At 35.4% G+C, this 20,374-nt stretch overlaps 1 protein-coding gene across 1 annotated transcript in view; it reads right to left on the bottom strand.

The window, feature by feature from the left end:
- Positions 1-20,374, bottom strand: part of FeCH (ferrochelatase, mitochondrial) — a 185,490-nt gene that overhangs the window by 120,852 nt on the left and 44,264 nt on the right. The window contains exon 4 of the mRNA XM_090380673.1: positions 10,937-11,085. Coding sequence (XP_090236799.1) covers positions 10,937-11,085 — 149 coding nt within the window. The remainder of the gene's footprint in view (positions 1-10,936; positions 11,086-20,374) is intronic.

Below are 20,374 nucleotides of genomic sequence, written 5' to 3' on the forward strand. Positions count from 1 at the left end.
CTCTTTAATTAGAATTTAATTTCTCTGTTATTACTTTCATAGAAATAGAGGATAGTATATTGTTGTCTTGTACAATTCTGGTGGTTGACACTTGAAGAAGACAGCACTAGAATTGTGCGATATACAACAATGTAATTTTGTATATGAGTATTTATTTATTTCTATATTGTATTTTTATTATTATTTTTTTACCTTATTTTCTTTCCTCTGCAGCTATTAATTTTTTTTTTCACTTTCTTCTCTTTTCTTTGCAGCTTACATATATATGTATATATATATATATACATAAATGGGTATTCAATGTAACTCTCGAAAAAGGTATACAGTTGATGAAATGGTTTCAGTGAATGCAAAATTAATAAATAGGTATGACAGATGCACCCAAAAATAGGTATGACAGATGCACTAAGCAGCATTAAAGGATGCAAGAGTAAAAATAAGTTGCATTAAAAAGTTGTATTAATATACTGAATTAAATATGTATAAATGGATGTGATAGTTATACAAAGTGCCAGCAACTAGCAGGGTGAGGAAAGTAGAAAAAGAAAAATAGAAAAAGAAGTGTAACAGATTTCTTTTTCTACTTTCCTCACCCTGCTAGTTGCTGGCACTTTGTATAACTATCACATCCATTTATGCATATTTACAGCCAGGCCTCGCATAACATGAGTTCGATTAACGCGTTTTTCAGTTACCGCTATTTGAAAAAAATTATACCACTTTTCACTTTACACAATGCAAATTTCCAGTTAACACAATCTTTTTTTTTTTTTTTTTAATGTGATAGTTAAAAAAGATTTGAATCACGCGTTAAGCTTACTGCACATCAGATGGGCAATAAACAAACGTTTGCTTGCTGCCTGCCTCAGTGTGTTCCATCAACCATCAGAAGAAGACGTGTTACTTGTTTGTATCCTGCTAATCAAGTCAATGCAGACTTGCATTTAAAAATTAGAATTTTTAAATGAGGCAGATGAAAATGTTACTGCAAAGGAGGTAACGGTAAAAGAACTAGATGAAATCTTTCATATCGCAGAGAACCTCAAATAAAAGGTTTGAGGTTCTCTGTGATATTTATTTCACCAGGGCCCAGAGAAGATTGTTGTCGGCTATCGAAATTGATTGATGAAAAGAGAAAGTCAACACTGTTCAAACGACTTTGTTCAAATATTTCTGTAACAAATTTTTTCTTCATTGTGTATTTTATGTCAGAGGTACCCAAACTTTCTCGGTTCATGGCAGCCTTAGTGTCTCAGTAATTTTTTCACGGCGCACCTAGACCAAAAGAAATATCTAACAGTTCTGTTTATTAAGTAGTTAGGTCCAAACAACTTAATAACAAATGTTCACGCAGTATCTGACAGATATCGAGTATCGCTATGTTTTCCTCGAAAATTTTAAACATTCTGCTGCGCACAGTTTGGGAACCGCTGTTTTATGCAATAAACATTTAATTCCATAATTATTTTCATTATCTTTTACATGGTATACAGTTAAAAAGTTATTTAAGAAGTATTTTTAAAATTCTTTATGGACATTCCTGAAGGTCAAGGACCAATTATAATTTTCCTATTGATTATTATATTCGATTAACACATTTCTGTTTTGCACGATGTGCTCGCGGGACGAATTAATCGTGTTAATTGAGGTCAGCCTGTAATTCAATATATTAATACAACTTTTTAATGCAACTTATATATATATATATTTTTTCCCCACTTACCTTTCAGTTGTTCTTATTAAATTTGTGATTCATATGCTTAGAACTCAGCTCATGGTCCTACTATAGGAACGGGCTTGCGATCCTGGGCTTACTCAAGCCACACCTTACATCTTGCATCAGACTAAGCTGTCATATACTCTTCGTTCTTATTTCTCTAAAATCATTAGGGTAATCCAAGGATGTAGGAGAAACTACTTCTAAACATACTACTATGATTTCACCTTCACGGAGTTCAGGCACTATTACTCCTACTCCATTACCCATTCATCCCACCTCGCTATCAACATGTTTCTTTTTGTGTTAACTTAATATTAACTAATTGGCTATTTATAGGCATTTCTACTCACATTTTATTGCATCCAACAACACAGGAGTCATACTCACTAGAGGGCCACACATTACATGTAATACCATTTCCTTTTTGACTACAGTTTGTGCTATACGTGGTTCGTCAGCTTGGACACGATAAATATGTTTTATTCCTTATTCCTACTTTAATTTATAAACTTACATACTTTGTTCACTGTTAGATCAATCATGATCAATGTGTGCTTTGCAGTATTATTAAAAAAATCTTTCTTATTGTATTAACCCCAGGGGCTCACATCTGGTGAGTATGGGCTTGGCACACCCAGGGTCCTGAGCTGGATATCATCATTCTTCTCTTCCTTGGTGATTTCCTTCTACTTCTTTCTCTCTCTCTCTTAGGGTAAATTAGAATTTTTTTTTTTTTTTTTTTTTTAGCTGGTGCAGAAAAAGCCTCAGGCTTCCTTGCACCATATGGCTAATGATAATAATAATAGTATTATGGTGTAGATTCAAATTATTTATGTAACCTCTAAATTTATTACCTTATATTACATCAAATTATATTTTTGGTTATTCAACCTCAAAATTGATTTCGCCTTAGCGTACATTGATCATCACAGAAACAGTTGTTTGTTATTTGGTTTTTAGGAGCATTAGCAACTAAGGCCATATTGCTCCGGGAATATGTGGTGGTCATTCCCTGACCTTTCCGCATCCTTTATATTTGGTGGTGACGGGCTCAAACCCCGGTCTAATCAAGAAGCGTGTGCTACCTACTGCTGCTCCTTCCCACCTGACTACAGAGGCGCCTCACAATTTGGGTAGTTGACCCCAGACAAACTCACCTAAATTGTGGGTAAACTATAAGTTTTGTATATTATCCTATGTGTTTTCTATAGATCTATTGAGGTATATATCTTAATATGATTATCTGGCTTAGGTAAAGAAAGCCAACAGGAGAACCACAGCAAAGTCAAAGTTCGGGAAACTAACCAGACAAACCTGTTCCCTACTACCACAGTTTCTCCCCGCATTCTCTGTAAACAGTTGGTGAGTTTTATCAGTAGTGGCAGTAGAAGTCGATAAAGATGTATTGATTAGTTTTTTTCTCATTATTAAAAGCATATTATTGGAGTTCATAAGCGTTTTCACAGCTGAAATTTACTTACGGGTACACCCTCCAGACTGCCTCAGTCTTAGGGTGTTTATCCCCCAACCTTCCCACTGTTTTAAAATAGGAAAATGACTCTACTGCCACTACTAATAACATGCACCATTTGCAGAAATTGTTTTCCTACATTAAAACATCAAAATAGAAAGTGGAATGCAATGTGCTATCATCAGCAAAACTATGGATAGGATTTCTGGTCAATAGAAGAGGGTCATTAATATACAAGAGGAAAAGAGTGGGGAAAAGAACTAAACCTTGGGGGACACCGGCATTAGTGGAGAAGTTAGAAGACAGAGAGAGAGAGTCATCTACCATTGCCCTCAGTGAGCGATCAAAGAGAAACCTGGATAACCAATTACAAAAAACAGTTGGCAAACCATAAGATGGAAGCTTGTTTAGAAGACCTTTATGCCAAACACGACTGAAAGCCTTTGAGATGTCAAGAGCAACTGCTTGTGTTTCACTGAACCTTTCCATTGAATTTGTCCATAAATGGGTAACATAAGCCAGAATATCACCAGTGGATTGACACTGACACTGATAGAATCCATACTGGCGATCGTTGATCAGATGGACGGTTTCTAAGTAGTAAGAGTTGGCAGTTAATTGATTTCTCCATTACTTTTGAAAGAGTAGAAGTAATTGCAATGGGATGATAATTGGATGGGAGGAATTTGTCACCCTTTTCAGGAATTGGCTGGATATCAGCAAATTTCCAAGCAGAAGGAAAAACACCTTTGGAATAAGAAAGTGAAAAAAGGTGGCAAAGAACAGGAGTAAGTTCAGGAGCACAGGTTTTGAGAACAAGTGGAGAAATACCATCAGGACCTGGAGCTTTCTTAGCATCAATATTCGTCAAAATCCTTCTGATATCCTTTTGACAGAAGACCACAGGAGGCATTGAATGGAGCGTGTTGGGAATGGTGGGAAGTGTTTTACCAAGATCATCAATACAAGTGTTGGAAGAAAAATGGGATGCTAGCAGGCCAGCTTTATCCTTGGCTGAAATGGCAACAGAACCATCTGGTTTTCACAGAGGTGGGAGCAGAGATGGGCAAAAGTTGCGGCCAATGGCTTTGGCAAGAGACCAGAATGCTCGGCTACCATTAGAGCAAGAAGCAAGTTTTCTACTCTTAGCCTATTCAAAATCTAGTTTGGACTGATTAATAACTACTTTACAATTGTTGCGAGATTTGGTGTAGGCAGAAAATGAATCTGAAGAATTGGAAACAAGCCAATTACAATATGCAACATTCTTCTCCTGAACAACCTTAGCACATTTATTGGAAAACCAAGGTTTAGATAAAGGACAAGATTTTGCAGTGGAGTGTGGGATAAGGATTCCATTCCTACAAGAATAATTTCACTGTCACAATCTGAGCAAACGTTGACATCAGAAGTTTTGAAACAGTAGTCTGACTAAGGAAAAGAAATTTTGCAGGTCATCCCATTTTGCATTGCATTATCTTACTATAATTCTCCCCATATTATAAAAATACCACACACACACACACACACACACACACACACACACACACACACACACACACACACACACACACACACACACAAAATGGGATTACTTCTTTAATTGTTAAGGAACCTTGTGCAGGTTTAAGATCTCTATTATATCATCTGTACCTTTCAAAAGCTTTTGTTAAATGCCAAATCTTAAAACACATATTGATCTATTATATTCTGGTATTCTTCATTCTTCTATTATCTGTTTTATCATAAATATTGCATTCATGCATGATCTATTTTTCATAAATTCTTGCCGCTCATCATATAATTATAGAATTTTATTTAATTTCTGTGATATTACCTTTATATATACAGTTAATATTAGTATTAGTAGTGGCAAATGATGCAAGAAAACAAGCTTATCTTCAGCCTAAAAAAGAAAACCCTTCCCACATCACCTGTCCATCTTCTCCAATAGTTTTTCTAGTTCTTCCTTGAATTAATTCAAACTATCCACTTCCATTAAAACAGACAGAAGTTGGTTCTAACAGTCAACAACCCTCTGGCTGAAGGCAAACTTCCACACATCAATCTTGCAACCATTCTTGCTCAATTTGAATTTATGCCCCCTTATGTGCGTAGTCCGGGCAAGAGGAAGAATGCCATCAGCAGCACTGAGCTTGCTCAATCTATTCAAAGCCTTAAACACCTTAATCAGATCACCTCCCAGGATCTAGACTCCAAATGCTGCAATTTGCAGAATTCAAGCCTTTCTTGGTAAGAGCACCCTTATGTTCTCCTCACCAATCTCACCATTTTAGGAAAGATGTAAATCCAGCAGATTTACAGTTTTCATAAAATAAGGCTTCCAGACCTGTATGCACTACTCAGGATGTGGACTAAACACTGCCTTGTACAATGGGATAATCACCTGCTTATCCTTGTTAGCAAAATTCCCATATATTGTTGACAAAACCCCATGGGCTGCCCAGCTCAAAGTATTCTATATCTGTTTGTCCAATTATCCACAGGTCTTTTTCATTTTCCACTAACCTGAGTGTACCATACAGTTGATACATTAATCTAGGATTACTGCTACCCATAAGCAATACCTTGCATTTATTAAAATGTTAAAACTTTGTCATTTCTCAGCCCATCTGCCTAATTTTGCTAGATCTTGTTGAGGTAGCATACTGGGTTAATCATTCTGCCAACTTGAGTATCTGAAAACTTAAACATTAAGCCTGAATAATACCTTCATCAATATCATTAATAAATATAGAAAACAATGGTGGATCCAGCACCGAATCCTGGGGACTCTACTAGTAACATTAGTAGAGAACGTGAAGAGCAGTGTCCATTTATAATCACTCTATTTGCTCATACTCAACCATCCTTTTATCCATAGCAGTAAATTGCCCTTAATGCCATACTGCTCTAATTTGTGTTGTAGTCTTATGTGTGACTGCTCTACAAATATGAAATCAAGTACATCCAAGTATATCTGCTCTACAAATCTGAAATCCAAATATATGATATCAAAATTATATTTTGCATCTAGTACCTTGGTTATTGCATCACAGTATCCAATCAAACTGATCAGACAAGCTCGAACTTTAACAACTCCATTCTGTGACTGCAGTGCAACAGCATTCCTGTCTACATGGTCCCTGTTAAAGTTCGATAAACTTCTGGAAATCCCTTCCCTAAAGAATTCCTCATGTGTGAATGTAAATACAAAATACCTCAGCAACCTGAGCAGGATTACCAACAGTCATACCACTGATACCAATATGATTCAGTCTCTTCCTTCTACTGTTTATATAAGTAACTGCTTATCTTTGCACAGACTCCTCATAATCTTCCCAGCTTGCCTAGCCTCCTTTGTGACAACCTTCACATGCACCAGGAGTCCAAGTTCCTGCCAGTGAAACATGCCCCACACCATACAACAGCCTCCACCAACCTGCACTTTTGATACCATGCATGATGGATCAAGAGCCTCATGTTGTTGATGCCAAATCCGTACATGACCATCCACAGTGTGGAGTCAATAACGTGACTCATCCAACCAGCACACCTTCTTCTAGTCTTCTAATGTCCAACTTGCATACTCTTTGCACCAGGCGAGTCTTTTACGCTGATGAACCTTGTTTAGGAGAGGATGCCACAGGGGTAGTCTGCTGGTATAGCCCATATGTGCGACGCATGGTCATGCCAGATATTGTTCTGGGTTGGCCTATGTTGTATTGGGTAGTCAACTCTTCAACAGCGCTGCACCTGTTTGCCTGTATGAGTCATCGGACCCAGCACTCACCTCTAATAACAACTTTTGCTGACCTTTGCAGTTTTGCTGTCGGATTGTTGTTTTGATGCCACTCCTGGTACACTTTAACTACGGCGGCTCTCAAACACCCCACCAGTTCAGCCGTTTGGGAAATCGAGACACCAGCTCATCAAGCATCCACAATCTGTCCTTTATCAAAGTCCGATAAACCCTTCCTTTTACCCATCATGCTCGGAATTTTACTACCTACTGAACCACTGACACCTTATCCATGCTACATAGGTCGACTAACTCCACACTCTCATACCTCACGTGGTCAATGGGCCGCATTCAGTTTTCATAGGGGTGGTCATAATTCAGTGATCACTGTGTATATCAGCCCACAAAGCAAATTTAAATCATTACATCAAAAGGTAAATTACAACTACAAAACGTATGATACTAAGAAAAATATATGCTTCTGGCAATCCTTTGGTATTATTACAATGACACGGTTATATTGAGTTTAGGAAGAAATGTGCCTATTTTCATAAATCATAATCATGAGATCAAAACTCGTCCAACCATACAGAAGGACAAAAGCACTGTTAATGTCTGATGGCATTCAGAGAAGGGAATTGGCACAGCCACACTACGTGCATATACATTCAGTGATCACTGAATTATGGCCACTATATCCATAATGGGCTATGCCACATAGCTCGCATAAAATACTGAACAGCTTCATACACTAGAACAGTGTCAAACGGGACAAACTACCTCCCGCTGATAGAACTAAAGGATTACGCAAGGTGGATGTTCGTGGAGCCAAGGTGCTGCACATTGTTCGGGCTCAACGGCAGGTCACTGTGCGACAGTTGATATCGCAATACAATATGGGAATGCAAGATCAATATCCCAAATGGCACAGCGCATTCAGACGTACGATAGTGTTCCACATCAGACGACCCAAGAGACACCCACTCCTCACCGCTGATCATCATCAACGGCGAATTCTGTGGTGTCAACAACACGCTGGTTGGACACTGGAGAATTGGAAACGAGTGAGATGTTCAGATGAACCAAATACCTGGTGAAACACTATCTAGTGGGCAACATGGGCATAGATTCCACTAGAGAGTGGAGTCAATGCCTAGGAGAATAGTGGCTGCTATCTGTGCGAATAGTGGCCCAACACAGTTTTAGGTAGATGGTCATAATTCAGTGATCACTCAGTGTATAATTTCCATTTATTATACCTTTCCCTTTCTGTTATTAGTTTCTGTCAGTGTAAAAATCTTGTGTTTTTCTATTCTCTAATTCTCCCACTATTTCTACTTTCCCATTAATAGATGCTGCATTCCATTTTCCTACAGTTATTATTCCTTCCTCCTTATACAGTTTCTCTAATCTTTTTCTAGTCAATTTCCTATTGTCAGTTCAGTTTCTATCCTTTAATTTCATTTGAGCATTTTAATTTTACACCTAAAGGGTTGGGTGCTAGCCCTTCATTTTGATGGTGAAGTACACTTAGTTGTACCCATATCCTTTAACGTGTCTGGCTAGGGTTAAGGATGTAATAAAACCATGTAATAAAATGGTTTTATTACATCCTCGGCTAAAAATAAACCAACCTAGTAGTATTCTACTTTTCTTCTAATTCTTATATTGATCAACTTGGTAAATCACCTGCTACTATACCAAACATGCTCCACTCAATGCCTCCCATGGTCTTATGACAGCAGGATGTCAGAAGAATTCTGAAAAATCTTAATGCCAGAAAGTTCCAAGCCATGATGGGATTTTTCCACTTGTTATCAAAAACCTGTTATGTGTCACATTTTTCACTTTCTTATTCCACAGGTGTTTTTCCTTTCCTTCTGCATAGAAATTTTCTCACATCTAGCCAGTTCTCAAAGACGGTGGCACATCCCTCCCCTACAGTTCTCACCCCATTGCACTTACCTCTACTCTTTCCAAAGTAATAGGAAAATCCATCAACCACTCACTCTTATACTATCTTGAAACTTTCCATTTCAGTAATGATTGCAAATATGGATTCCATCAGTGTCAATCCACTGGCAATATATTGGCTTATATTACTCACCTTTGGACAAAAATCTATGGAAAATTTTGGTGAAGCTCAAACAATTGCTTTTTACATTCCCAAGGCTTCTGATCATGTCTGATCACAAAGGTCTTCTCAACAATCTCCCATCTTCTGAATAAATTAGAATTTGTAATTCCACCACTTTCTTCCAAACCTCTCAACATCCAACTCCAAGCTCACAGAACTATCTTTTTCCTCTTCCTCATTTATCCCTTCTAATTCTATTCTCTAGGCGCCTCCGTAGCCAAGTGGGAAGGAGCAGCAGTGCGTACCACAGCACACACTTCTTGATTAGACCGGGGTTCGAGCCTGTCACCACCAAATACGGAGGATGCGGAAAGGTCAGGGCATGACCACCGCATATCCCGAAGCAATATGGCCTTAGTTGCTAATGCTCCTAAAAACCAAATAACAATAACAACAATTCTATTCTCTGGACAACCTTCCTTCACGTGTATTTTCCCAAAAATTAAAATTTACAAAAATTCAAGTCAAATGTCAATAAGTATCTTCTGTCTTCTCAACCTTTAACCCAGGCACAGTACTTATTACTGTGCAAGAACTATCAAAACAAATACGTTAAATATTAATTTAATTATGTGATATACAACTTATAAATTTCTAAAATTATCTGTAAATGTACCAAATGATTGAACATTTAGAAAGGAAAAAAAGTCATACTTATATATTTTAAAGGACTACAGGGAAAAGACTGTAGAGTTAGGAGCATCTGACAAACAGACCAAAGAAAATGTTTCTTTAGCATGTTAGCTACTAATATTAGCTAGTATTTGTATTAGGTCTAATCAAAAAGTTATAAGACTATTTATTATAAAAGATGTGGTACAGGTAGAGGATCACTACATTACTAGTTTCAGTTACTTCTCACTCCATCAAACCAGTTATGAGCAGCAAGAATTAAAGGGCAGATGTTTCTTAGGCTTCTGTCACAATGCAATTATAAAAAATACAAAAGTGAGACAATATGTTTGTTTGCATCCAAGTTTACAGATGATACAAAGTTGGCAGGGTTGTTAATGACAGTAAAGATAGCATGCTACTGCAACAGGATCTAGAAATGTTAGGCAGATTGGTTGAGAAGTGGCAACTGAAGTTTAACATTGATAAATGCAAAGTACTGCATATGGGTAGCAGTAACCCAAGTGAAATGTACCATTGTGTGCTACTACACTCAGGAAGGTGGAGAATGAAAAAGATCTGAGGGTAATTGTGCAGTCAGATATGAAGTTCTCTGAGCAGTGCAGAAAGGCTGCCAGAGCAGGTCATGGAGTTTTGTCAATGATATACAGGAATTTTGCTAGCAGAGACAAGGAGATGATTATCCCTTTGTATAAGGCAATGGTCAAGCCACATAATGTAACATTATATTATGGTTAAACCATAATATAATGTTACATTATGGTGTTATGCATTATAAAATGTAATGTATAAAACCCATTAAGTCAAATATGTTTTAATGGGCTGATCTGCACAGTTTATGTGCAGGAAAAATAAATAAATAAAATAAATCACAATAACATGTTGGGAGGGAAATCTTATTCCTTCTGCCTGAGATTGGCAATGGTCAGGCCACACCTTGAGTAGTGCTCTGGATAGTGCTAACAGGCTGCTAGAACATGTTATGGGGTTCTGTCAACGACGTACTGGAATTTTGGAATTAACAAAAAAAAAAGAGGAAAAAAAAAGCATTGTAGTTATTAAATAATTTATTTTTTTAAAAATGTTTTTTTTTGGATTTTAAAAGCTGCACTAAAAAAACAACTTATAACTAGCAAGACAATTACATCACGATACTAGCCTCAAAACTCTGAAAACCCAGAAACTTTAAAATATTGACTATTACTATATATAAAAGCAGAATATTGACTTTACCAGTGTTAGGGGATATGGTATCCAATGTATTTATTAACAGATGTCCTTGTTGTTTAGTCCATTTTAATATAGGTGAACTACCACCAATCTGTTGATACTTTTCTGCTACTTTGGGTGCTCTCCTCTTTGCTATGATAGGGCCCAATTTTCTAGAAAACAAAAATGCATAGGGACATTAGTATAAGAAAAAAAATCTCAAATAAAAATGATTATTTTAATTTAACTCTTTCATTAGATTTTTGGATTCTTAATTCTTACTGAAAGGTGCTGGTTTTTAATCTTGTTTATCACTTGTCATGAAAATAGGATGAGGCTATCAAAACTGTAGCTGAACAATTGAAATGTTAGCCTTCGCTCAGCAAACATGAAATAAAATAAATTCAACCAGAGTGTGGTGGTGGTGATGATTTGATGTTTTATGGTGCATTGGCAATCTGGGCCATGATGCACCAACTACAAGATTAAGTACTGATGAAAAGTCAGAGCAGAGTTATCATTTCAAAAAGATCACAATACTCACTGAAGTTGTAATGATGAACAGTCACAGGTAACCTACAAATAGGTCAACACAACAAAAAGTATATAAACTAAAAGCAATAAACATCAATAAAAAACAATGACAAAGAGAAAAAAAAAAGTATGTGTATAATTTAAAAATCCAAATTATTCACAATGATACAGATTTATAGTTTTAAAAATTCTTGCAATTTTATCCAGCTCAGTCAGATGATTAAAAGAAATAAAACAAATATCGTGCCCAAATAAAATCTTGCCATTCAATAAAACATGCCTAACTGTCAGGACTTGCACATGGGAGGAAGAGGAGGGGGGGGGAAGTCATCCATCCTCTGTAGAAAAAAAAAATGTGTAAGATAGCTATGTCCTATGCAGAATCGAGCAAGAACTTCCTCTTTACAATTCCTGTGCACATAGACTGACATGTTTTGATTACAGCCTTTATCTGGCAATGTATTTGTAGTCTGCCCATTTGATGAACCTTACAATTGGGGATACATCTTATTACTTATTATTTGCTTGTGGGCAGTGTAGGGGACTGACAGGCCAAGATTATTTGTTGAGAACTGATGCAGACAAATCACTTCCCCTAATTCCAATGTGGCTAGAAATCCAGCAAAAGTGGATATCATGTTCATAGAGAAGGTGTACCTTCAACTGAACCCAACAGAGAAGTAATGCATCTCACCACTGATACGATGGTCTCCCTCATGTCTCGCCATGCATGTCTTGTTGTTGCAGCTCCCATCCATTACACTCTTGCAGTTTTCTATATTTCATTTGTCCACTGAACAAATGAAATATTCCTCTTTCTCATTTATCATCCACTGGAAGTTATGGACGAAACAACCCCACAAGGAGTTGTCCATTGAAATTCCTTAATAAATAGACAGGAACTAATTTTTTTATTTATTTATTTTTTTTTTATTGTATGATATGAGCAATACACGAAGGAACCAGTTTTTTCCTGCTTCCTTCATGTATTGTGGCCATGAGGTCCAACTGGACAGTGCGGCACCATCGTAATATCCAAGCCTGGGGCGGGATTTGAACCTGCGACCTTTGGGTTGCCAGGCAGCCACTTTACCCACCCGGCTAGCCCGATCGGCAGGAACTAATTGAATTATATGGTCATATAGGTCTGTGTGGAGGATGCCAGTCCCAGATGGCAAATAGAAAAGAATAGACTGTTATTAGAAATCCAACTGCTACTCTGAAATGGGGTCTGATCACCCACAAGGATAGCAACTCCTCCATTAAGTGGCACCATCCTTACTTATATATTTATGAACGACAGTAAAATTATACAAGGTGGAGTCATCATTTGTCTTCAGAAACATCTCCCAAAAGCAAGCACACTGGTTCCTGGTTAATATTTCTGCAGGGAAAACCCTGATATCAATATTTTGGTAAAATACACAATTTCACTATAGAAATTTAGGCATTATTTGGGCTTGGTGGATCCATTTTTATCAATATCATTATTTTTAGTAGGGAAGTATGGACACTGCCAGTGTCCATTCACTGGGAGAAAAAACAATTTTTTTTTTTGCCAACCAGTATAATTAACCAAGGGGCTTTTCCAACTGGTAATGGTACAGGCAGACTCAATTTCTGGCCATTCATTCGATTGGTTTGTTTGTTTGTTTGGTTTTTAGGAGCATTAGCAACTAAGGCCATATTGCTCAGGGAAATGCGGTGGTCATTCCTTGACCTTTCCGCATCCTCTGTATTTGGTGGTGACGGGCTCGAACCCCGGTCTAATCAAGAAGCGTGTGCTACGCACTGCTGCTCCTTCCCACCTGGCTACGGAGGCGCCTCCATTCATTCGAACTCACTCTTTTAGACATTACATACTGATACCATTAAATCATCTTTTGCACATCAGCAAATTGGCGGCACCTCCGTAGCCAGGTGGGCAGGAGCAGCAGTGCGTAGCACACACACTTCTTGATTAGACCGGGGTTCGAGCCCGTGACCACCAAATACAGAGGATGCGGAAAGGTCAGGGAATGACCACTGCATATCCCCGGAGCAATATGGCCTTAGTTGCTAATGCTCCTACAAACCAAATAAAAACAACAGCAAACTGGCAAATGAACTTCACGGGCCATTACATGACACATAGCCTATCCATCATCACTTTCAGTGGCACTACCACCTTGGTATGTACAGTAATTATTTAATAATTCAGCAACGAGAGTAGCATTCAAGAAAATAAGCTGTGTAAAAGATGAACTGGATTATCTGAAATTAAGGGCTGAATTAATAAGCCAATTAGCAGGAAAGAAGCTATAAGGAATAAAAATATAATAATAATTAATAAATTACAAAGAGATAGCAAGCATCAAATAGAATAATAAGCATCAAATATGGGAAAATAATTTGATGTTAAAAAACGTAATAAGGGAAAGAAAAATAAAGGTTAAAATATTTGATGCAAGCTATAAAAGATTGATACATAATGCAGGTATTTCATTGGTGGACTACACCTGGTTATGTAACAATAAATTGCATTTCTATACATACGTATAATTATGGAAGAAAAAACTTAAAAGGAAACTATAAAAAAGAGTGAAAAAAAATTTTTTTTTTCTTTGCTAACAAAAAAAGGGAAGGTGAAAGCAATAAATCTTTCATAAAAACAAGTAAGGTAGCCTCGACGCAGTGTTCATAATTAAAAAGAGATAAGATAAAATAATAAATAAAAGTGAAAGGAAAAGCCAAGTCCGAAGTAATGGTGAGTTGGTAATGTATAAATAATTTGCAAGTAAAAATATGTAAATATGTAATTTTGTATGTCAAAAATAGATAAAGAAGAAGGCAAATGTTATAGGGACAGGAAATAAATCATGGTAAGGGAAGAGGAAAGTAGTGGAACAAAAGAGGTGAAGACAGCATAGAAGAAGGAAAGTAAGTGTCCATATTGCACTAATAGCTTTATGAATGGAAGAATGACAATAAGACAGCAAAAAGATATAAATTAGAGAGAAGAATTTTAAGTATATATTCGAGCAAGCTAGGGGAATAAAGACCAAATCTCTTAGAGAGGGCCCTGGCTGAGTAAGAGTTAGTAGAAGTAACTAATACCATATGCCTGCAATATATAATGTTTTGAAAGAAAAAAAGAAAAGAAGAAAAACAAAAAATATAAAGCAAAAAAAAAAAAAAAACACAAAGTAATTTAAAATTAGAAACAGGCAGAATACAGAGAATAAGATAAGAGAATAAGAGTTTGAATAAGATGGCAGAGAAAAGTAAATACCCTGAAGTTCCAAGAACTGTAGCATGTTTCCATAAAGGCGGGAAAACATACAGTGGAACTATATAACACCAGTAGATGAAATTAGACATAGAACAGTAGCAAAAAGCTGGTGCATTTGTGAAGTGGCAGCAAGTTGGAAATAATATATGAAGTAAAATGTGGACATAAAATGAGAACTAAGCTGACAGAAGGAAGAATTAGTGCCCTCTATAGCAGTTTTAGTCTAATACGTATATAAAGTTTCACAAGTTAAGTATTTGAATAGAAATGAAAAAGACAGCTTGGTATATGGTACGAAGGAAGAAAAAGCAACTAATCGACTGAAAAGAGAGCAGACTGAAACTGGAGCATGCTTGAAAATAGTTTCTGATAGTGAATTTTTTTTTTTTTTTTTTTTGGAGCATTAGCAACTAAGGCCATATTGCTCCGGGGATATGCAGTGGTCGATAGTGAATTCAAAGAAAATTTGAGAGATAAGTTATAGTCCTGGAAATGAAAAACTGTTAAATACAGTTAGCAAATTGTATTAGAAAAAAAATTCCAGTAGTTCAATTCAAGGCATAATATATGAGATATCATAAGGTGACAGAATTCAAGGTTTCAGAACATAATAGAAAATAAAAGGTCAAAATCATTGTGATATCCTCAAATAAATTTGACAAAAGTAGTTATCTGAAAGGGATAACAGAGAGAATAAGCTGTCAAGGTTGGAGACTGTTTTAAGCTAGTTGCAAGTCAGGATGGAAGTGAATTCCTGTAAATATAAAAAGGATTATAAAAGTAGATAAATCCAAAAGAAGAGCGAGACTTGTTCAAAAGAAAGCCATTTCCTGAGGTAAAATGCAGATATAATTATGTTACAATTGCAGATAATTCCTATGTGATGTGAAACAGGACAAAGAAAGCACTCATAATTTTCAAAAATGATTAAAAGGAAGATATAATAATGAAACAGTTCCTAGAAGAACAAGCAAAAATGTCATATAAAAAATGTGGAAAAGAAACTTAGAGAGTAAAGCAATGTGATGTTATTACTCTCAAAGTAGTGGAACTAATGCCATAAAAATTACAACTATATACAGGCAACCCCCAATAAAATGGTACTTATACAACATGGTTTCGCTCTAACGTGATTGATAAATTGCAGCAATCCTCGCACAACACGCTACTTATATCACATGGTTTCGCTCTAACATGATTAGAGAATTGCGGCAAACCTCGCATTACAGGGAACATAATAGAAAATTTTTGAGAATTTATTTGGGGGAATCCCTGTTATTATGTTGGATGTAATTTTTCAACATTTTCACTCTTTTTGAATCCCCGCTGCTGACTTGATAGTCAAAAAAAAAAAAAATTATTGAGAAATCCCTGTACTTTATTTTGTTGGGAAATCCCCATGTTACTTTCTGTGCTATTGAACTTGTGGAAAAATCTAGATTTCAAAGTTTTGTTACTATTGGATATCACATCAGGCCATCCAAAAGATTAAAGTCACCCAAACATTGAAGTTATGTTCCTACAGCCACAGTTGTACTGGATTAATACAACTTCTTTCATTCGGCCGTTAGATCAGGGCATTATATCCACCTCATTGCATCAGAAAATCGTTACAATGGATTTTGGAAAAAATTGATTCCAAATCTATTGAAGTAATGGAGGCATAGAAACATTTCTCAATTGAGGACTGCATCAGAATCATAGCTTTATCGCTGAAAGAAGTAAAACTATCAACATGAAATGCGTGTTAGAAAAATTATGGCCAAAGTCAGTTCATTCAGGAAATATTATCAAACCAGCAAAAAACGAAATCGGTGCGATAGTATAACTTGCTGCCTCGCTATAAGGGGAAGGTTTGATGATATGACTACTGAAGCCCTCATGGGTAGCACAGTTGATAGAATTACCCTCTTCCCTATATCGGCTGGAAAACACCCGAGTTCAAATCCCATTGATGAAGAGAGGAATGTTTATGGGTCTTTTTCACAATGTGGCTGAGTTAGTTGGGCTTGGGCAAGGCTAGCATGGTTTTTCTCCCGGAAACTCGGGTTTTTCTTCCAGCAAAACATCGACCTTGGGACACACGCAGTTTATAGACAATATACACAGAGTAACATGGCCTTAGTCACCTTAAAAAAAAAAAAAAAAATTATTACTGAAGACATTCAAGAATTACTGGTAGAAAAAGAAGCTGGTGTAATGGATTTGGTGCAAATGGCATCGGAGGTAAAATCAAATCAATTTAGCTGATGATATCGCAGATAAAAATTCTAAACATACAAATTTTACACTAAAAAGCATAGGGGAAGGCATAAAGCAGCATAAAGTTAGCCGAGCAATCAAAATCTTATTTTTTGAATGCAGATTCTTGAATGAAAGGAGACCAAAATTCAAAAGGTTGTTTCAAAAATGCTTAGTTCCATACGATGAAATTCACAAAGATTTATCAAGCAAAAGCAAACAAACCCAGATTACTGATTTTTTAAAGAGAACAGAAGATACACGAAATCTAGAATGGTGCATTTTTGTTAGTTTTGTTAACATTTTGTTAACAAAATAGCATATATTTGTTAGCTTTTGGAATGTAACCCACTTTTTGTACTTTTCTTAGTCCCATATAACACTGTTTCGCACAAATGTAACGAGGTTTACCTGTATATACCAAGTTAGAACTAAACACTGCCTTCACTACATCTGTCTGTCTATACATCTGCCTGCAAGTAACAACTCTAATCTCCTTAGACCTTTATCTATTTTTGACAAATGAAATTAATATTTACATATTTTAACTCAAAAGTTATTTATACGTCACCAACTAACCATTACTCCAGACTTGGTTTTTCCCTTTCACTATTATTTATTACTTTATCTTATCTCGTTTTAATTACCTTAATTTTAATTACAAATACTGCATCAGGGCTACTTACTTATTTTTTGGAAGATTTATTGCTTTTACCCTCCTTTTTTGTTAGCAAAAAAAAATTTTTTTTTAGTTTCCTTTTAAGTTTTTTCTTCCATAATTATACATATGTATAAAAATGCACTTTATTGGTACATAATTTGGTGTAGACCTCCAATTAATTACCTGCATTATGTATCAATCTTTTATAGCTTGCATCAAATATTTTAACCTTTATTTTACCTTTATTTTTCTTTCCCTTATTATTAGGTTTTTTAACATCAAATTATTTTCTCACCTTCTAAATGCTTGCTATCTCTTTGTAATTTATTAATTATTATTATATTTTTCTCCCTTATAGCTTCTTTCCTGCTAATTTGCTTATTAATCCAGCCCTTAATTTCAGATAATTCAATGCATCTTTTAGGTTTTTCACATTCTTTGACATAGGACACAATGTTGTTGAAGCTACAATATCAGATTTAGTGATCATGACTCTGCTACAGATTAGGATATAAATGAACCAAATCAACTCAGAAGACAGTAATAAATGGCAAGAAGCAGCAGCAGCTTAATTTTATTAATGCATTTAGATTCAGTCAATAAAATAAATTACAATTATGGCATAATTCCAAAAGGAGTGGTACTGAAGTATGCTATTTGACAATGAGTAAATCAAACTGTTTATCCTTACAATGAAAAACATTCAACTAAATGATCCTTTCTCCTTTCAATTTTGAAATTTTTACATGAATATGGCCTGTAATGATAATAACATGAACAAAAATTAGCTTCTTTTTAACCTAAATTTCCTGTTTCACGTGTTTATTCTGTTTTTTTTGTATTTTTCTATATGAAATCTTTGTATTTCATTGTACATGAAAAACAAATATTGTATCAATATTGATCATCAGATGATTCCACGATGAACACTATCAACATTAATAGAATACGCAACCATTGCTACATGATACAAATATTCTATGATTGTTGAATTGGTCCATATTAATTTGGTACGGTACAATTTGTTGTATGACACTCCGCTGTATATGACAATTCGAGGAAAGACAACTGATAGTTATGACAATCTGATTAAAGGCAAGTGGTGGTTATGACAATTTGGAGAGTACAATGATTTAGTAAATTCTATGCTAGAATTCAGTGTATGAAAAAGCAAGACTAAAAATGCAAACGTTTAACATGCTGTGCTGTAAATGGTTAATTTAGTGACCATAATTCAGTGAAGTCTTCATTGATTTCTAGTCTCTTATGTGATACACCAGATTGTCATGCATACATCGTAGCCACCAACTGTCTTTCATCAAACTGTTGTACACTAAATTATCGCATACACCAAAACTGTCATGCACTAAATTGACAGATCCCACGTTGAAGATTGGATGATTATTTATGGCAGTGCTTTTCTCCCATGAACTTAAAACCTGTTTATAGTATCTAAACAGATCATTAAGAACATCTATTATGATATCACAAAAGGAAAGAAAAATCTAAACAGATCATTAAGAACATCTATTATGATATCACAAAAGGAAAGAAAAATCTGCAAGCATAAAAATGAATTTTAAATTAGAGGGCAGTAGTCATCCACAACACTAACAGTGTTAATAAAAGTCATGCCACTACTAAAGGGTTAAAGAAGTCTAACCACCCAGATGGCCCTGTTTCAAGGCTATTTTTGGCCTCTAATCATTTGGTTTGTGGGTATCCAAGGTACAAGAGCCGACAATCCAGCTGTGAATTATTTAAAAAATAAGAGATGCCAGAAGGTGTATTTTTTAAACTCTTAAAATTTAGGATATAAATTTTAAGATTTAAATTTTTAGGTTATAAATCCTCAAAACTGAAAATTTTAAACTATGACGATAATTAGTTCAGATGATCGCTGGTTTATAGTTGAATTTTAAAATTCAACTATGAACTAATTATTGTCATAGTTTCAATTTTTCACATTACAAGGATTTTTGTCCCAAAATTTTATATTTAGTATATCATTAACAATGAAATGAGCTCAAGATGCAAGATTTGTTGTGCATGGTGCTTAAACTGAAAACTTTCATTTTCTGCACATGCACCATATTGCTCATTCATTCCTCTAATCAGTTCACGGTGATCACCATAAAATCTAGTACTTCAGTTACATGTGCAGAAAATGAAAGTTTTCAGTTTAAGCTTAGCTTGTCCTTATATTGTACAGTAGTGTACACCAGGGGTCCCCCAACCTTTGGATGGAGTCAGGTGCAATTTTGCTGACTAAAAACACCGTAAACCAAAAACACAATTTTAGTGACTTCACCAGGTCAAACGGGGTGTACAAAATAGAAAAACTATAAAAAATTATAAACACGGGATATATATTGTAAATAAAGCCATAGTCATATCAAAAATCACAATTTTTATTATTATAATCACATTTGTTATTACAAAAAACTATAAAAAATTATAATCATTGGATTTTTGTTATAAAAAAAACCATAGTCATATCAAAAATCACAATTTTTATTATTATAATCACATTTGATATTACAGAAATAGCAAATCAATGAAATGTTTGTAGTTGTTTTGATTTAGTAATAATTGAAATGTTAGGTTTAATAGTAGAAGTTCTCAATTTTAAAGTCTTGCAAATGTTCATCTATCATTCTTGATCAATGTTTGGATTTTATATATTTCATTTTTGAATATGTTTGTTCACATTGGTAAATGCTACCAAAAATAGAAATTATTCTTCTTGCTAATT

The sequence above is a fragment of the Mastigoproctus giganteus genome, chromosome 9, assembly GCF_048544385.1.
Source record: "Mastigoproctus giganteus isolate SK-2022 chromosome 9, ASM4854438v1, whole genome shotgun sequence".
NCBI lineage: Eukaryota > Metazoa > Arthropoda > Arachnida > Uropygi > Thelyphonidae > Mastigoproctus > Mastigoproctus giganteus.